A 13,232-nucleotide genomic window follows, 5' to 3' on the forward strand; every position below is an offset into this window, starting at 1 on the left:
ACATTGTATGAAATCCCTCTGTCCCACTCCCGGGCTTTTCCTGGGCACAGACATCCCACGGAAAGTCCTCTGGGTGGAGATTCCTCTCTGCAAACCTTCTTGGGTGTTCTAACCTGTCAGCACTGCCCCTCCCTGGGTTTGTCACCTGGAAAAGATTTACTCACTTAGTTGAGCCTCAGTTTTTTTAAGATTAAAATTTATGTAATCAGGGCGGGCCCTGTGGCTCAGTGGTTAAGTTCGAGAGCTTGGCTTCGCAGCCCAGGGTTTTGCCAGTTCGGATCTTGGGCCCGGACAAGGCACTGCTCATCAGGCCGTGCTGAGGTGGCATCCCACATGTCACAACTAGAAGGACCCACAACTAAAATACACAACTACGTACCAGGGGTAGGGGGGAGCTTTGGGGAGAAGAAGGAAAAAATAAAATCTTAAAAAAAAAAAATTTATGTACTCATTAGAGCTTGAAAGACAGTGTAAAATATTTCCAAAGAGGTAAGAAATAGGTGAATTTCAGAAAAGAGAAAACATTCCAGTATTATGTTGAATGTGTTAAAAATCCTTGTTTCCCTTTTTTTTCTCCCCTGAGCGTGTGTAGTAATATTCTGAGATTTGTTCTTTTCTTTGGGGTAAGGTGTTTACAAATGGAATTCCAGGGTTTAGACTTGAACAGCAGAAGTGTTAAGTATGATTACTTGTTTATAAAACAATTTCTTGCCATGGAAATCATAATTAATTAATATCATTATTTTCTGGAAGTAGTAAGTTCATGTGGGTTTTTTTGTTAAAGGAGAAAAATGCCTTACAATTTTTTTTGCTCCTTTCCTCACAAACGTGGGTTTGTGTGAATTTGCTGGATTGTTCAAACACTGGGTTGTGTCATTTACAAGATCACTGTGGTCCAAAGCCATGTGGCCAGCAACAGAGGCCTGGGGTCCGAGTCTCTAAGCTAAGGCCCCCTTGAGCCTGGACAGGGAAGTGCTTAAAGGCCCACATGCTTCCTGGGACGCCTCCCCCTGCTACTGTCGTTTCCTGGCACCCAGCACAGAAGGAGCCTTTACCTGAGAGAAGCTGCAGAGCCCTGGGAAGTGGGGAGGCACCTGCACAGGGGCGGGACTTGCTGCCCTTTCTGAGGTGGTCCCTGTGCTTCCCCTCGGCCTTTGTGTAGACAGAGGTTGGAGATTTGCATCTCAGTGTAGGTGCACTCAGAGTGTAATTTGTGCACATTAAGAAAGTCTGTGAAAGTCAGGAGTTCTGTGTCTGGATTAGGGTTTACACATTTGGGTCACAACCTTAACCTGCATCCTGCTGAGACATTCCTCCTTCGCCAGGGTGGAAGCTGAGAGAGGGAGCCCTTCTCTTACTCCCCGGGGAGAGGAGGGTGTGTGAGCTCCCTGGGTTCTTTCCTGTGGCTGCTCAGCTGTCCCCCAGCCCTCCTGCGCCAGGGACCGACCCACTCCAGGGCTTCCGTCTCCACCGGGAGAACCTAGAATGTGTCTCACTTTCTAAATGTGCCTTCCCTTCTGTCCTGTGGGAAGCAGGCTGCATATCTGCGCTGACTCCAGTGTTTGTCCTTTGGATTCCTGTATCAACTGAACAGTGCAGCTCTGTGGCTCCAGTTTCCCTTAGCACTTTGTAATTTTATCCCCTGTGTGAGAAATAGCATTTTGAGTTTGCTAGGCTTAAAAATGTAAGTTGATTGAGAGAGAGAATGTCAGTAAGAAAACTGGAATTAAATAGAATTTTTGTTCCTTTCAGGCAAGAGAATCTCAAGATGTGAGATGAGTGTGTTTAAGTTTTCAGGTACATTTTTCATCTTTACATCAGTGTTTGTGTGCGCATGTCCCTAAAGAACATTGAAATTTAAAGGGTAAAGCAATAGAATTCCTATTTTAATTGATGTGAAGAAAAGTAATCTGAGCATATGTAAGTCTTGAAAATCCTGCTACATTTAAGGAGCTAAACCCAAACCCCTGTTGCATTATAATATGCTACTCATTCCTGAAAATTCCCCTGTGTGAGAAAGAGTGGAAGGACAAACTAGGATGCGATTTGTCCTTTTAGTTAGCAAGAGCTTTGAAATTTTCATTTTGTATGATTTACTATTTTGTAACTGTTAGCGTGTTAAAGGAATTAAATCTTAAAATGGTTTTCTATGTACAAAAGTTAAATTTCAAAAACTATGAAATAGGAAAATGATGTATATAAATTTCTCTGTTGGTTTTAAATAAGTCTGTAAGATAGAAAAGCCTAACTTCAGGATACTCACTGCCAACATTCTGGGTCCCCTCCAGTAGTCTTATTCCAGCCACCTCCAGTAAACAGTTTTGATCATTCTTGAGCTTTCTGTTGGTGTTTCTTTATATAAAGACAAGCCATTGCCAATGCATATTTTTCTTAGCCATGTTTGCCCTTGTAAGGAGCGGTCAGACTCCCCACTTTTTGATGTGTGCTCACAGCTTACACCTTCCTCTCTCTCATCCCCTCGTGTCCACACCTGGACCCGCTGAGGAGGAAGTCTGGAGGCTCCCTGCTCTGGCATCAGCTTCGCATCCAACTGTACAAGCCCCTGTCTGTGTGGAGAACTCTTGCCCTGGCCCCACCCCTCGCAAAGAGTTTTTCTTCGACCAAACTTTAGTCAGAGTCCTGAACCCTCTGCTAGGCCGGTCTGTGCACTTCCTTGTTCAATCCAATTTTAGCAAGAACCTCCCCCACCCCGCCCCTGCCCCTATCGTATCACTCTCTATTTCTGCTCAGGCTCCTTCTCCTCGTCCACTATCCCTCAGGTAATGTGTAATTATCTGAGCCTGTCTTCACTAAGAATCCTATTAGGTGGGTTTAGCCAGAACCCCCTAACCCTTAATTTTTCTCTTAGTAATTTTCCATCCACTGGCCAGCAGCCCCGCCACCCTTGCTGTCTGGCTGTGTAATCCCACTTGCCCATGCCGTATTCAGAGTTGAACCCAATCTCCTTTCTTCTCCACTGTAAAATCCCATTACAGTGGTCCCTACCTATTGCAGTGGTCTTAAATAAAATATGCCTTACCCTCTTTGACAAGTGTCATTGAATATTTGTTCTTTAAAACCCCCAGCGACAGTAAAATCCCAGGCCAGCCTCTTTTTCTTGCTCTCTCTAGCCATTTCAGAGCTGCTTGAGATGCCGGCCCTTCTGTCCCCAGAGACCTCTACTATATGAGTCATAAGACTTTTCCTACCTTCTGCGGGGTCGGGGGTGCAGGACACCAGTATCAGTCTCTACATGAGAAGCACAGTATTTGTCAGTGAGCAGCAGTATTTTGAAAGTAATGTTTTTTTCTGAGCAGTAGGTCTGAACAGTGGGCTTAAAATATTCTGTAAACCATGTTGTAAACAGATGTGCTGTCACCCAGGCTTTGTTCTTCCATTTACAGATCAGAGGCAGAGTAAATTCTAATTCTTCAGGGCCCTAGGATTTTCAGAATGGTAAATGAGTATTGGCTTCAACTTAAAGTCACCAGCTGCATTAGCACCTAACAAGAGAGTCAGCCTGTGCAAAGGCCAGGGGGTGGATTAGGGTAGGGGAGAGAGAACAGGACCAGTTAGAGGAACCAAAGGACAGACTGTGAGACAGGAGTTGGGGAAAGGGCCAGAGTAGTCAGTAACAGCACAGCAGGTCAAGGTCCAAGGCACCACATCTAGGCGTCAGGACCTTCTCCTAAGTATAGTCAGTGGGTGAGCCCGGCCTCTGGTTGGGTCTCCGGGGGACAAGGATGCAGTGTCTTACCTGCCATGTCTGTCTGTCCACAGCTACCAGACCCTGGTCAGGGAGTATGAAGCGCTGGTGCAGAATTACCTGCACCTGCTGCTGATCGTGGAGACAAGAAGACAGTGGTCATGCAGCTGCAGCAGCAGATCAAGGGCGGGGATATGGATATCAAGCAGCTGAAGGCAGAGGTGACAGCTGGCCAAGGGTGTGGAGGAGGCTGGCTGGGGGGCCCACGGCCCAGGCCCAACGCCTCAAGCCCCGGGCTCCTGCAGGATCGGGGGACACATGACGGGCAGAGCAGGACCAGCTGCCAGTCACAGCTGTGCCAGCCTCCAAACATAATTTCAGTGATGCTGGCAGAGTGGGAAGCCTTGTAGTCGGGTGTGGGTTCAAATCCTACCTCTGCCACTTAACAGTTGCAACTTGGAGTACATCCCCCCAACCTCTGTGCCTCCGTTTCTTTGTCTGTAAAACAGACTTTTTATACTTACCTGACAAGGTTGTGAGGCTTAAGATTATTTCTGGGCAAGTTCCTAGTTACTGTGCTGATGAGTAGTGACTAGGCATTTCCCCATTGTCAGCCCAGGACTCTGGGGGCACAGGGTCCCTGGTGGGTCACTAGAGTGTGGGCTCCTGGCTCAGCTTCACGCAATCCCCGCCCTCTGCCTGTTGTAAGAGCTCCTACAGGGCCTCACCAGGCATCATTCTGGAGGCCAGGTTATTGCCAGGTTAAGCCATCTAGAACCTCAGTACGAAAAGTGTGGTCCATGAAGCAGCAGCTCATTAAAAATGCGGAATCTCAGCCCCCACAGACGTCCGAAATCAGAAGCTGCGCTTTAACAACATTCCAGGTGATTCCCATTTACATTAAACCTTGGGAAGCGCTGGCTCTCAGCCCTTTAGATGCCTGTCACCAGCTCTCCACCCCACCACTGAATGATCTGATTGCCTTTCCCTACCATCCCCGTTACCTCACCAGTGTACTTGGAACCATCTGGCCACATCACACAAGCACCATGGACTCTGAGCTGAGGAGGGGAAAATGGAAACACAGATGCAATCAGGGTCGGCTACATAATTTGTAGGGCGTGATGCAAGGAGAAAATGTAAGGTCCTGGGTGGAGTCGGGGAAGTCAGTCTTTCCTTCCAATGGCCCACCACCCTACCCATGGCAGACAGGCCACCCCCAGCTTCAACCTCCAGCCTCCTCTAACCTCTGTGCCGTGATATACTCGGTACCTACTTGAGGGGTGGGCACGAGGCCCCTGCCACATCACCCACCTTGTGCCCAGACACTGTCTTCTCGCCCTGCCCTGAGACGCCTCAGGGTGTGCCCTGACCCAGCCTCTCTGCACCTACATCCAGGCCCCTGCAGAGCGGGGAGAGTGACTCACAGTGGGTGGGTTGTCTTTTTGTTTGGTTCATGGTTTCCCTTGCCTTGCAGAAGCTTTTTGGTCTGAGGTAGTCCCATTTGTTTATTTTTTCTTTTGTTTCCCTTGCCTGAGTAGACATGGTATTTGAAAAGATGCTAGGACTGATGTCAAAGAGTGTATTGGCCATGTTTTCTTCCAGGAGTTTTATGCCTTCAGGTCTTACTTTCAAGTCTTCAATCCATTTTGAGTTAATTTTTGTGTATGGTGTAAGATAATGGTCTACTTTCATTCTTTTGCATGTGGCCATCCAGTTTTCCAGACACCATTTATTGAAGAGACTTTCCTTTCTCCATTGTATGTTCTTGGCTCAAAGATTAGCTGTTCATAGATGTGTGGGTTTATTTCTGGGCTTTCAATTCTGTTCCATTGATCTGTGTGTCTGTTTTTGTGCTGGTACCATGCTGTTTTGATTACTATAGCTTTGTAGTATATTTTGAAGTCTGGGATTGTGATGCCTCCAGCTTTGTTCTTTTTTTCTCAGGATTCCTCTGGCTTTTGGAGGTCTTTTGTTGTTCCATATAAATTTTAGGATTCTTTGTTCTATTTCTGTGAAGAATGTCATTGGGATTCTGATTGGGATTGCATTGAATCTGTAAATTGCTTTAGGTAATATGGACATTTTAACTATGTTTATTCTTCCAATCCATGAGCATGGAATATCTTTCCATTTCTTTACGTCTTCTTCCATTTCTTTCAATAATGTCTTATAGTTTTCAGTGCATAGGTCTTTCACCTCCTTGGTTAAGTTTATTCCTAGACATTTTATCCTTTCTGTGGCAGTTGTAAAAGGGATTGTATTCTTGACTTCTCTTTCTGCTAGTTCATTATTAGTGTATAGAAATGCAACTGATTTTTGTAAGTTGAATTTGTACCCTGCAACTTTATTGTAGTTGTTGATTATTTCTAATAGTTTTCTGGTGGATTCTTTAGGGTTTTCTATTATAGAATCATGTCCACAAACAGAGTTTTACTTTTTCCTTTCCAGTTTGGATCCCCAATATTTCTTTTTCTTGCTTAATTGCTCTTACTAAAACCTCCAGGACCCGGCCTGGTGGTGTAGTGATTGAGTTCATGCACTCCACTTTGGTGGACCGGTGTTCGTGGATTTGGATCCTGGGCCCAGACCTACACACACCACTCACCAAACCATACTGTGGTGGCATCCCACATACAAAATAGAGGAAGATTGGCATAGATGTTAGCTCAGGGCCAATCTTCCTCAAGCAAAAAGAGAAGGTTGGCAACAGATGTTAGCTCAGGGCCAGTCTTCCTCACCAAAAAAAAACCACCTTCAGTACTATATTGAATAGGAGTGGCAAGAGTGGGCACCCTTGTCTTCTTCCTGTACTCACAGGGATGGCTTACAGTTTTTCACCATTGAGTATGATGTTGGCTGTGGGTTTGTCACATATGGCCTTTATTATGTTCAGGTACTTCTATACTCATTTTATTGAGAGTTTTTTTTTTTATCATAAATGGATGTTGGATCTTGTCACATGTTTTCTCTGAGTCTATTGAAATGATTGTGATTTTTTAGTCCTCATTTTGTTAATGTGATGTATCACATTGATTTGCGGATGTTAAACACCCCTGTGTCCCTGATATAAATCCCACTTGATCATGATGTATGATCTTTTTAATGTATTGCTGCATTTGGTTTGCCAATATTTCGTTGAATATTATTGCATCTATGTTCATCATCAATATTGGCCTGTTATTTTCCTTCTTTGTGTTGTCTTTGTCTGGTTTTGGTATTGGGATAATGTTGGCTTCATAGAATGAGTTAGGAAGTATTCTATCTTCTTCAATTTTTTGGAATAGTTTGAGAAAAGTAAGTATTAAATCTTTGTTGAGTGTTTAGTAGAATTCTCCAGAGAACCTATCTAGTCCTGGACTTTTGTTTTTGGGAGATTTTTGAATATTGTTTCAATCTCTTTACTTATGATTGGGTTGTTCAGATTCTCTGTTTTTTCTTGATTCAGTTTTGGGAGGTTGTGTGAGTCTGAGAATTTACCAGTTCTTCTAGGTTATCCAATTTGTTGGCATATAGTCTTTCACATAATCCTTTGTGTTTCTGTGGTGTCCACTGTAATTTCTCCTCTTTCATTTTACATTTTCTTTATTTGCACCTTCTATCTTCATCTCTCAATGGGTCTGGCTAAGAGTTTGTCAATTTTGTTTATCTTCTCAAAGATCCGGGTCTTAGTTTCATTGGTCCTTTCTGTTGTTTCTTGAGTCTTTACTTCATTGATTTCTGCTCTCATTTTTATTATTTCCGTCTGCCTGCTCACTTTGGGCTTCGTTTGTTGTTCTAGTTCTGTTACCTGCAGTTCAAGATTACTTATTTGAGACTTTTCTTGTTTGTTGAGGTGGACCTGTATTGCTATGAAATCCCCCTTAGGACCACTTTTGCTGCATCCCAGAAGACTTGGTATTTTGTGTTTTCATTTTCATTTGTCTCCAGGTATTTTTTGATTTCTCCTTTGATTTCTTCATTGATCTATTGGTTATTCAGTAGCATTCTATATTTAGTCTCCACGTATTTGTGACTTTCCCAGCTTTTTTCTTGTAATTGGTTTCTAGTTTCACAGCAGTGTGGTCAGAAAAGATGCTTGATATGATTTCAATCTTCTTAAATGTATTGAGGCTTGCCTTGTTTCCCAACATGTGGTTTATCTTTGAGAATGTTCCATGTGCACTTGAGAAGAATGTGTATTCTACTGTTTTGGAATGGAGTGTACTATATATATCTATTAGTCCTTCTGGTCTAGTATTTCCTTTAAGGCCACTGTTTCCTTGTTGACATTCCATCTGGATGATCTATCCTTTGATGTAAGTGGGGTGTTGAGGTCCCCTATTACTACTGTGTTGCTGTCAATTTCTCCCTTTAGGTCTGTGAATAGTTGCTTCATATACTTGGTGCTCCTGAATTAGGTGTGTATATACTTATAAGTGTTATGTCCTCTTGGTGCAATTTCCCTTTTATCATTATATACTGCCACTCTTTGTCACTCATTGTCTTTTTTATCTTGAAGTCTACTCTGTCTAGTATAAGTATGACAACACCAACTTTCTTTTGCTTTCCATTTTCTTAGAATATTGTCTTCCATCCCTACACTTTGAGCCTATATTTGTCTTTAGTGCTGAGATGTGTTTCCTGGAGGCAGCATACTCTTGTGTCTTATTTTTTAACCCATCCAGCCACTCTGTATCTTTTGATTGGAGAATTCAATCCATTTACATTTAGAGTGGTTATTGATTTATGAGGGCTTAATATTGTTATTTTATGTCTTGTTTTATGGTTGTTCTGTATTTCTGTTGTTTCTTTTCCCTTGTATTTCTGAGTGCCATTTCAGTTTGGTGGTTTTCTGTGATGGTTTTCTATTTTCTCTTCATTTATTTGTGGCTCTGCTCTGATGTTTTGTTTAGTGGTTACCATGAGGTTTGTGTAAAAGATCTCGTAGATGAGATAGTCTATTTTCTGATAGCCTCTTATCTCCATTAGCCTAAGTAGATTCCATTCCTTTACTCTTCCCCGTCTGAGTAATTGTTGTCACAAGATATTCTTTTTTGTGTTGTGAGTTTGTGATTATGTTGAAGTGTTTATCCTTATTTTTGATGCTTTCATTCCCTTTATCTAAGTATTTGCTAACCTACTCTAATGTAGAGCTTCAATTTTCTGATTCTGTCTATTTATATCCTTGCTCAAGGTTTTGTAAACCTTTGCTTTTTAGTTTCAGATGGGAGGGCTCCTTTCCACATTTCTTGTAAGGCAGGCCTAGTGGGGATGAACTCCCTCAGCTTTTGTTTATCTATGAAAGCTTTTGTTTCTCCATCATATCTGAAGGATAGTTTTGCTGGATAGAGTATTCTTGGCTGAAAGTTTTTGTCTTTCAGTATTTTGAATGTACCATTTCATTCTCTCCTAGCCTGTGAGGTATCTGCTGAGAAATCTACTGAAAACCTGATAGGGGTTTCTTTGTAAATTATTTTCTTCTGCCTTGCTGCCCTTAATATTTTTTCTTTGTTGTTGACTTTTGCCGGTATACTATTTTACGCCTTGGAAAAGGTCTTTTTGTGTTGATGTAATTAGGAGTTCTGTTTACTTCCTGTACTTGTAAGTCCAGTTCCTTCCCCAGGTTTGGGAAGCTCTCTGCTATTATTTGTTAGAAGAAGCTCCTTTCTCCCTCTGCTTTCTCTCTGGAATACCTATAATCCTTAAGTTACTTTTCTTAATTGAGTTGGATATTTCTTGAAGAATTTCTTCATTTTTTTAAAATCTTAGTTCTCTCTCCTGCTCCACCTGAAGCATTTCTAGATTTCTATCCTCTAAATCACTAATTCTTTCCTTCCTCATGTCAGCTCTATGTTTTAAGGTTTCTAGATTATTTTTCATCTCATTAATTGTGTTCTTTGTATCCGGAATTTCTGGTTGGTATTTTTTTGGAGCGTCAGTCTCTTTGGTGAAGTATTCTTTCTGCTCATTAATTTTATTCCTGAGCTCATTGTACTGTCTTTCTTAGTTTTCTCATAACTTGTTGAATTTCTTTATGACTATTTTGAATTCTTTCTCTTTTAGATTGTAAATATCTGTGACTTCAAGATTAGTTTCTGGAGACTTGTCATTTTCCTTCTGCTCTAAAGTGTTACTCTTGTTCTTCATGGTGTTTGATGACTTGATCCTTTGATGGTGCATTTGTGGTAGTATGAGATCACAGATTCCACCTGCCACTGCTGGGGGTCAGGGTAGGAGCTTTATTTTCTGATCCTGCCCCATGTGCTGAAAGTTGTGCCAGTAGGGCTGCTCGTTGTTTGCGCAAGGTGGCCGCAGCTGCTTGGCGGGTCCTGCACGCCTGTGCAGGTGGGACCACTGCACCTGGCAGGGGACCAGCTGAGCTGCTGCACTCAGCCAGAGGGGAGGGGCACTTTCTTTCATACACAGGCCAGCTCTGCACTCGTGGGAGGCTAGGCTGAGCCCCTGCACTTCGTGGGCGGGGCTCCCTCAGGTGGGCTGAGCTGCCGCCACTCCGCAGGGAGTGTTCCCACGGGCAGAGCTGCTGTCTTGGCATGGCACATGCTCCCATGAGTTCGGCCATCACTCCGGAAGTGGTTGCGTAGGCCAGACTACCCTTGTGTCCTCTTACAGTCACACCAGCTGCTGTGTGAGGACCCATCACCTGGATTCCTGCTGCCAGGGAGGGGGAGGGGTCTGCTTACCCAGTGCCACTGCTTCCCAGGATCCAGTCCACACACCTTCAGATGTATGGCTCCCTGGATCTCTCAGGCATCCTGTTGTGCTGTGGGAATCTTCTGTTGGCTAATGAACATCCATTTAGTTGTAACTTAAAGGGGAGAGATAAAGGGAACAACTCACTTTGCCATGATGCTGACCTTATTCCCCGCAAATTTTTTAAAGACTTTGAAAGAAAGTTTGGCTTGGTAAAGCTTTCTGGCTATAGTCTCTTTCTGTGTCTGACACATACCTACACATCCTGCAGGGCAGAGGGCACCTGTTTGTTCTGGATGGGCTCCAGGAAGGTGGAAACAGAGCCTGCTTCCCTGGAAGTAAGCTATCAGGTAGGCAGGTGGCACTGAGGATCCAAGTAACTGATGAGTGACCCCTGTGACAAAGACAGAGGGTCTTAGAACATTAAAGCTGGGAGGGATCTGAAGACACTGAGGTCCATAGAGGAGGAAGGGACTTGTCCAAGGTCACTCCAAGGTCATTCCAGCGCTTGAATCCAGGTTCAAACTTAGGTCTCCTGGCTCCAGATCCTTAGCCTGTGCCTGCCCCACAACTTACTCCTTCTCTGCTGAAGACATGGGCCTGATAAAAGGGTACATGTTGGGGAACTGCTCTGTCAGCCGGATGGCCTCAAGCTCTCATGGTCCACCTTTCCTCTGATGGCCAAATAAAATCCCTCAAGCCCCGTCCCACATATTCCTGAGGATTTCCAGGGGGCTTTCATTCTCCTGGCCACCTCTGGCTTCCAAATTCTGCTCTTCTGGCTTCTTGCATCACTTCCCACATCAGCTGTCTTTACTCAGTCTTGACTGCTTTTTACCCCTAGGTGGTCACTGCATGTATCTGTCAGTATGAGCTAGATTATGCTGCAATTACAAACAGCCCTCAAATTTTAAGCCCTGGCTTAAAATAAGAAACATTGCTTTCTCCCTCACTCTATGTGTCAATTGTGGGTTCTGCTCCACAGCATTCTCGCTAAGAGTCAGGGACACAGGCTGATAGGGCTCCCATTGTCAGGAAATTTGCCAGTCCCATGGCAGGGAGGGAGCATGGCAAGTGATGCAACTCCTCTGCCCACATTTCGTTGATCAAAGCAAGTCACTTGACCATGCCCAACTTCAGGGGACTGGGAAGTGCAGCCCTGCCATGTCCCAGGAGGAGAACCAGAGTGTCCGTGAAAGCCCTACTGACACCCAGCTGTGGCTCCTCCTTCAGTCCCTAAGTTCTCAGCACAGGCTGTTGGATGGACCAGCCTTTCCAAAAGGTTTGGATATAATAGAGGGGGTTTCCTCCCTACTACTGAAACAGAAAACAGCTTAAAGATGAATAGAAGACATCCCTGCCCTCCTGTCACTCAGCCTTTTGTGCTGTGAGGATTTCTCATTGACCTACTCTCCTCACACCGACCTCTCTCTGCACACTCCCAAATGCCATCTTGCTGGTGCTGCCATTCATAATCTCTATCTCCCAAGACCCTCACCCTGCATCCAGTGATGTGCTGGAGCCGGCTCATACCAGATTGCAAGAGCCAGTTGTTAGATTTTCAAGAGTTTTGCAAGCTTGTTATTCAATCTTTGGTAGCTTAAAATGGGAATGTTTACACCATTGAAATAGATAAGTGCTACCGCTCAGAGTTTTTCTTTCAGAGAGCTAGTTGTTATTCATTTACCAATATACCCTTGTCTACACCTTTTTTCAGGACCAGCTACATACTTTGCTGGGCCCAGTGCAAAATGAAAATGCAGGGCTCTTCAGAATTTCAAGGCAGTGACCACAGAGCCTTAAACCCAGTGTTGGGCCCTTCGAAGTGTGGGGCTGTGCACAGCTCACACATCCAGGACACCAGCCCTGTCTACTCCTTTTATATCTCCACGCTTGGAGCCCTCATCTCCAGCCATCTCTCCTTAGAGGTAACAGGAGATCATGCCCCAACAAAAGTCAGCACAAAACTTGTTAAGCAAAACTATCCAGCTCTGTCTTGGTCTCTTCTCTTCCATCTAAACAGCCCTGTTGGGCCTCATCTCTCATAATCAAAAAGCTCCAAGGACCGTCTAAAAGAAAGGGAGCATCTTCCTCTGAGAAGAGTCCTCCCCTCCTCTAGAATGATCAGTTTGGCACCATTTCATTGTTTCAGTAGCCATATTTTCCCCATTTATGATTGGAAGTGAGTTGGGAGAGCTCAGGCAGCCCTAAAGGTCAGGGTGGGAGTTTAGAGGTGGTTGAGTTGTTTCACTGGCTGGGAGCACTCAGAACCCTGGAAGGTTGACTGCAAGAACCTGCAGAGATCTTTATTTAGTTCAGGGTGGAAAGTAAAACTGTAGCCGTGGAATCAGGTTTGCAAACCAGCTTTGACATGGAACCCCACTCTATAGAATAGGTCAGCGAGGAGACTGCTCTGGGGGAAGTAGGAGAGGGTGGCCTTGAACCCTCCCCACACAGCCCCTCCTCATGGCCCAGCCTCCACGCCTTGAGTCCTGCTTCCCATGTCTCCTCCTGCCACACCCACCCCTGCTGCCCTGCACTCAACACCCTGTCCTACCCTGTGCCTTTTTTCACACCATCCCCTCTGCACCAATTCCCTCTGTCCCATAGCCCACCTGTTGGAATCGTATTTGTCCTTCAAAACCCCTTGTGGGTAGCCCTTGTCGCTTCCATAATGAGACCCTCCTACTGCAATAGGTGCATACCTCTGTTCTGGCCGTGCCTTGTTGGAGTGTAAGTTACCTCTGGGGTATCTGACCCCTTCTGAGGCTGGAAGCTCCTCCAGGGAAAGGTTCTTATCCACCTCCAGCTGTGTCTCACCCGTGCCCAGCAT

General features: G+C 44.6%; 1 protein-coding gene across 1 annotated transcript in view; it reads right to left on the reverse strand.

The window, feature by feature from the left end:
• The window catches only part of LOC102149162 (translation initiation factor IF-2), a 30,774-nt gene extending 17,542 nt beyond the window's left edge, over positions 1–13,232 (reverse strand). The window contains exons 1-2 of the mRNA XM_070255747.1: positions 13,015–13,232; positions 3,827–4,005 (exon numbers count right to left, since the gene is read on the reverse strand). Coding sequence (XP_070111848.1) covers positions 3,827–4,005; positions 13,015–13,232 — 397 coding nt within the window. The remainder of the gene's footprint in view (positions 1–3,826; positions 4,006–13,014) is intronic.

This window comes from Equus caballus, chromosome 30 (assembly GCF_041296265.1).
Source record: "Equus caballus isolate H_3958 breed thoroughbred chromosome 30, TB-T2T, whole genome shotgun sequence".
NCBI lineage: Eukaryota > Metazoa > Chordata > Mammalia > Perissodactyla > Equidae > Equus > Equus caballus.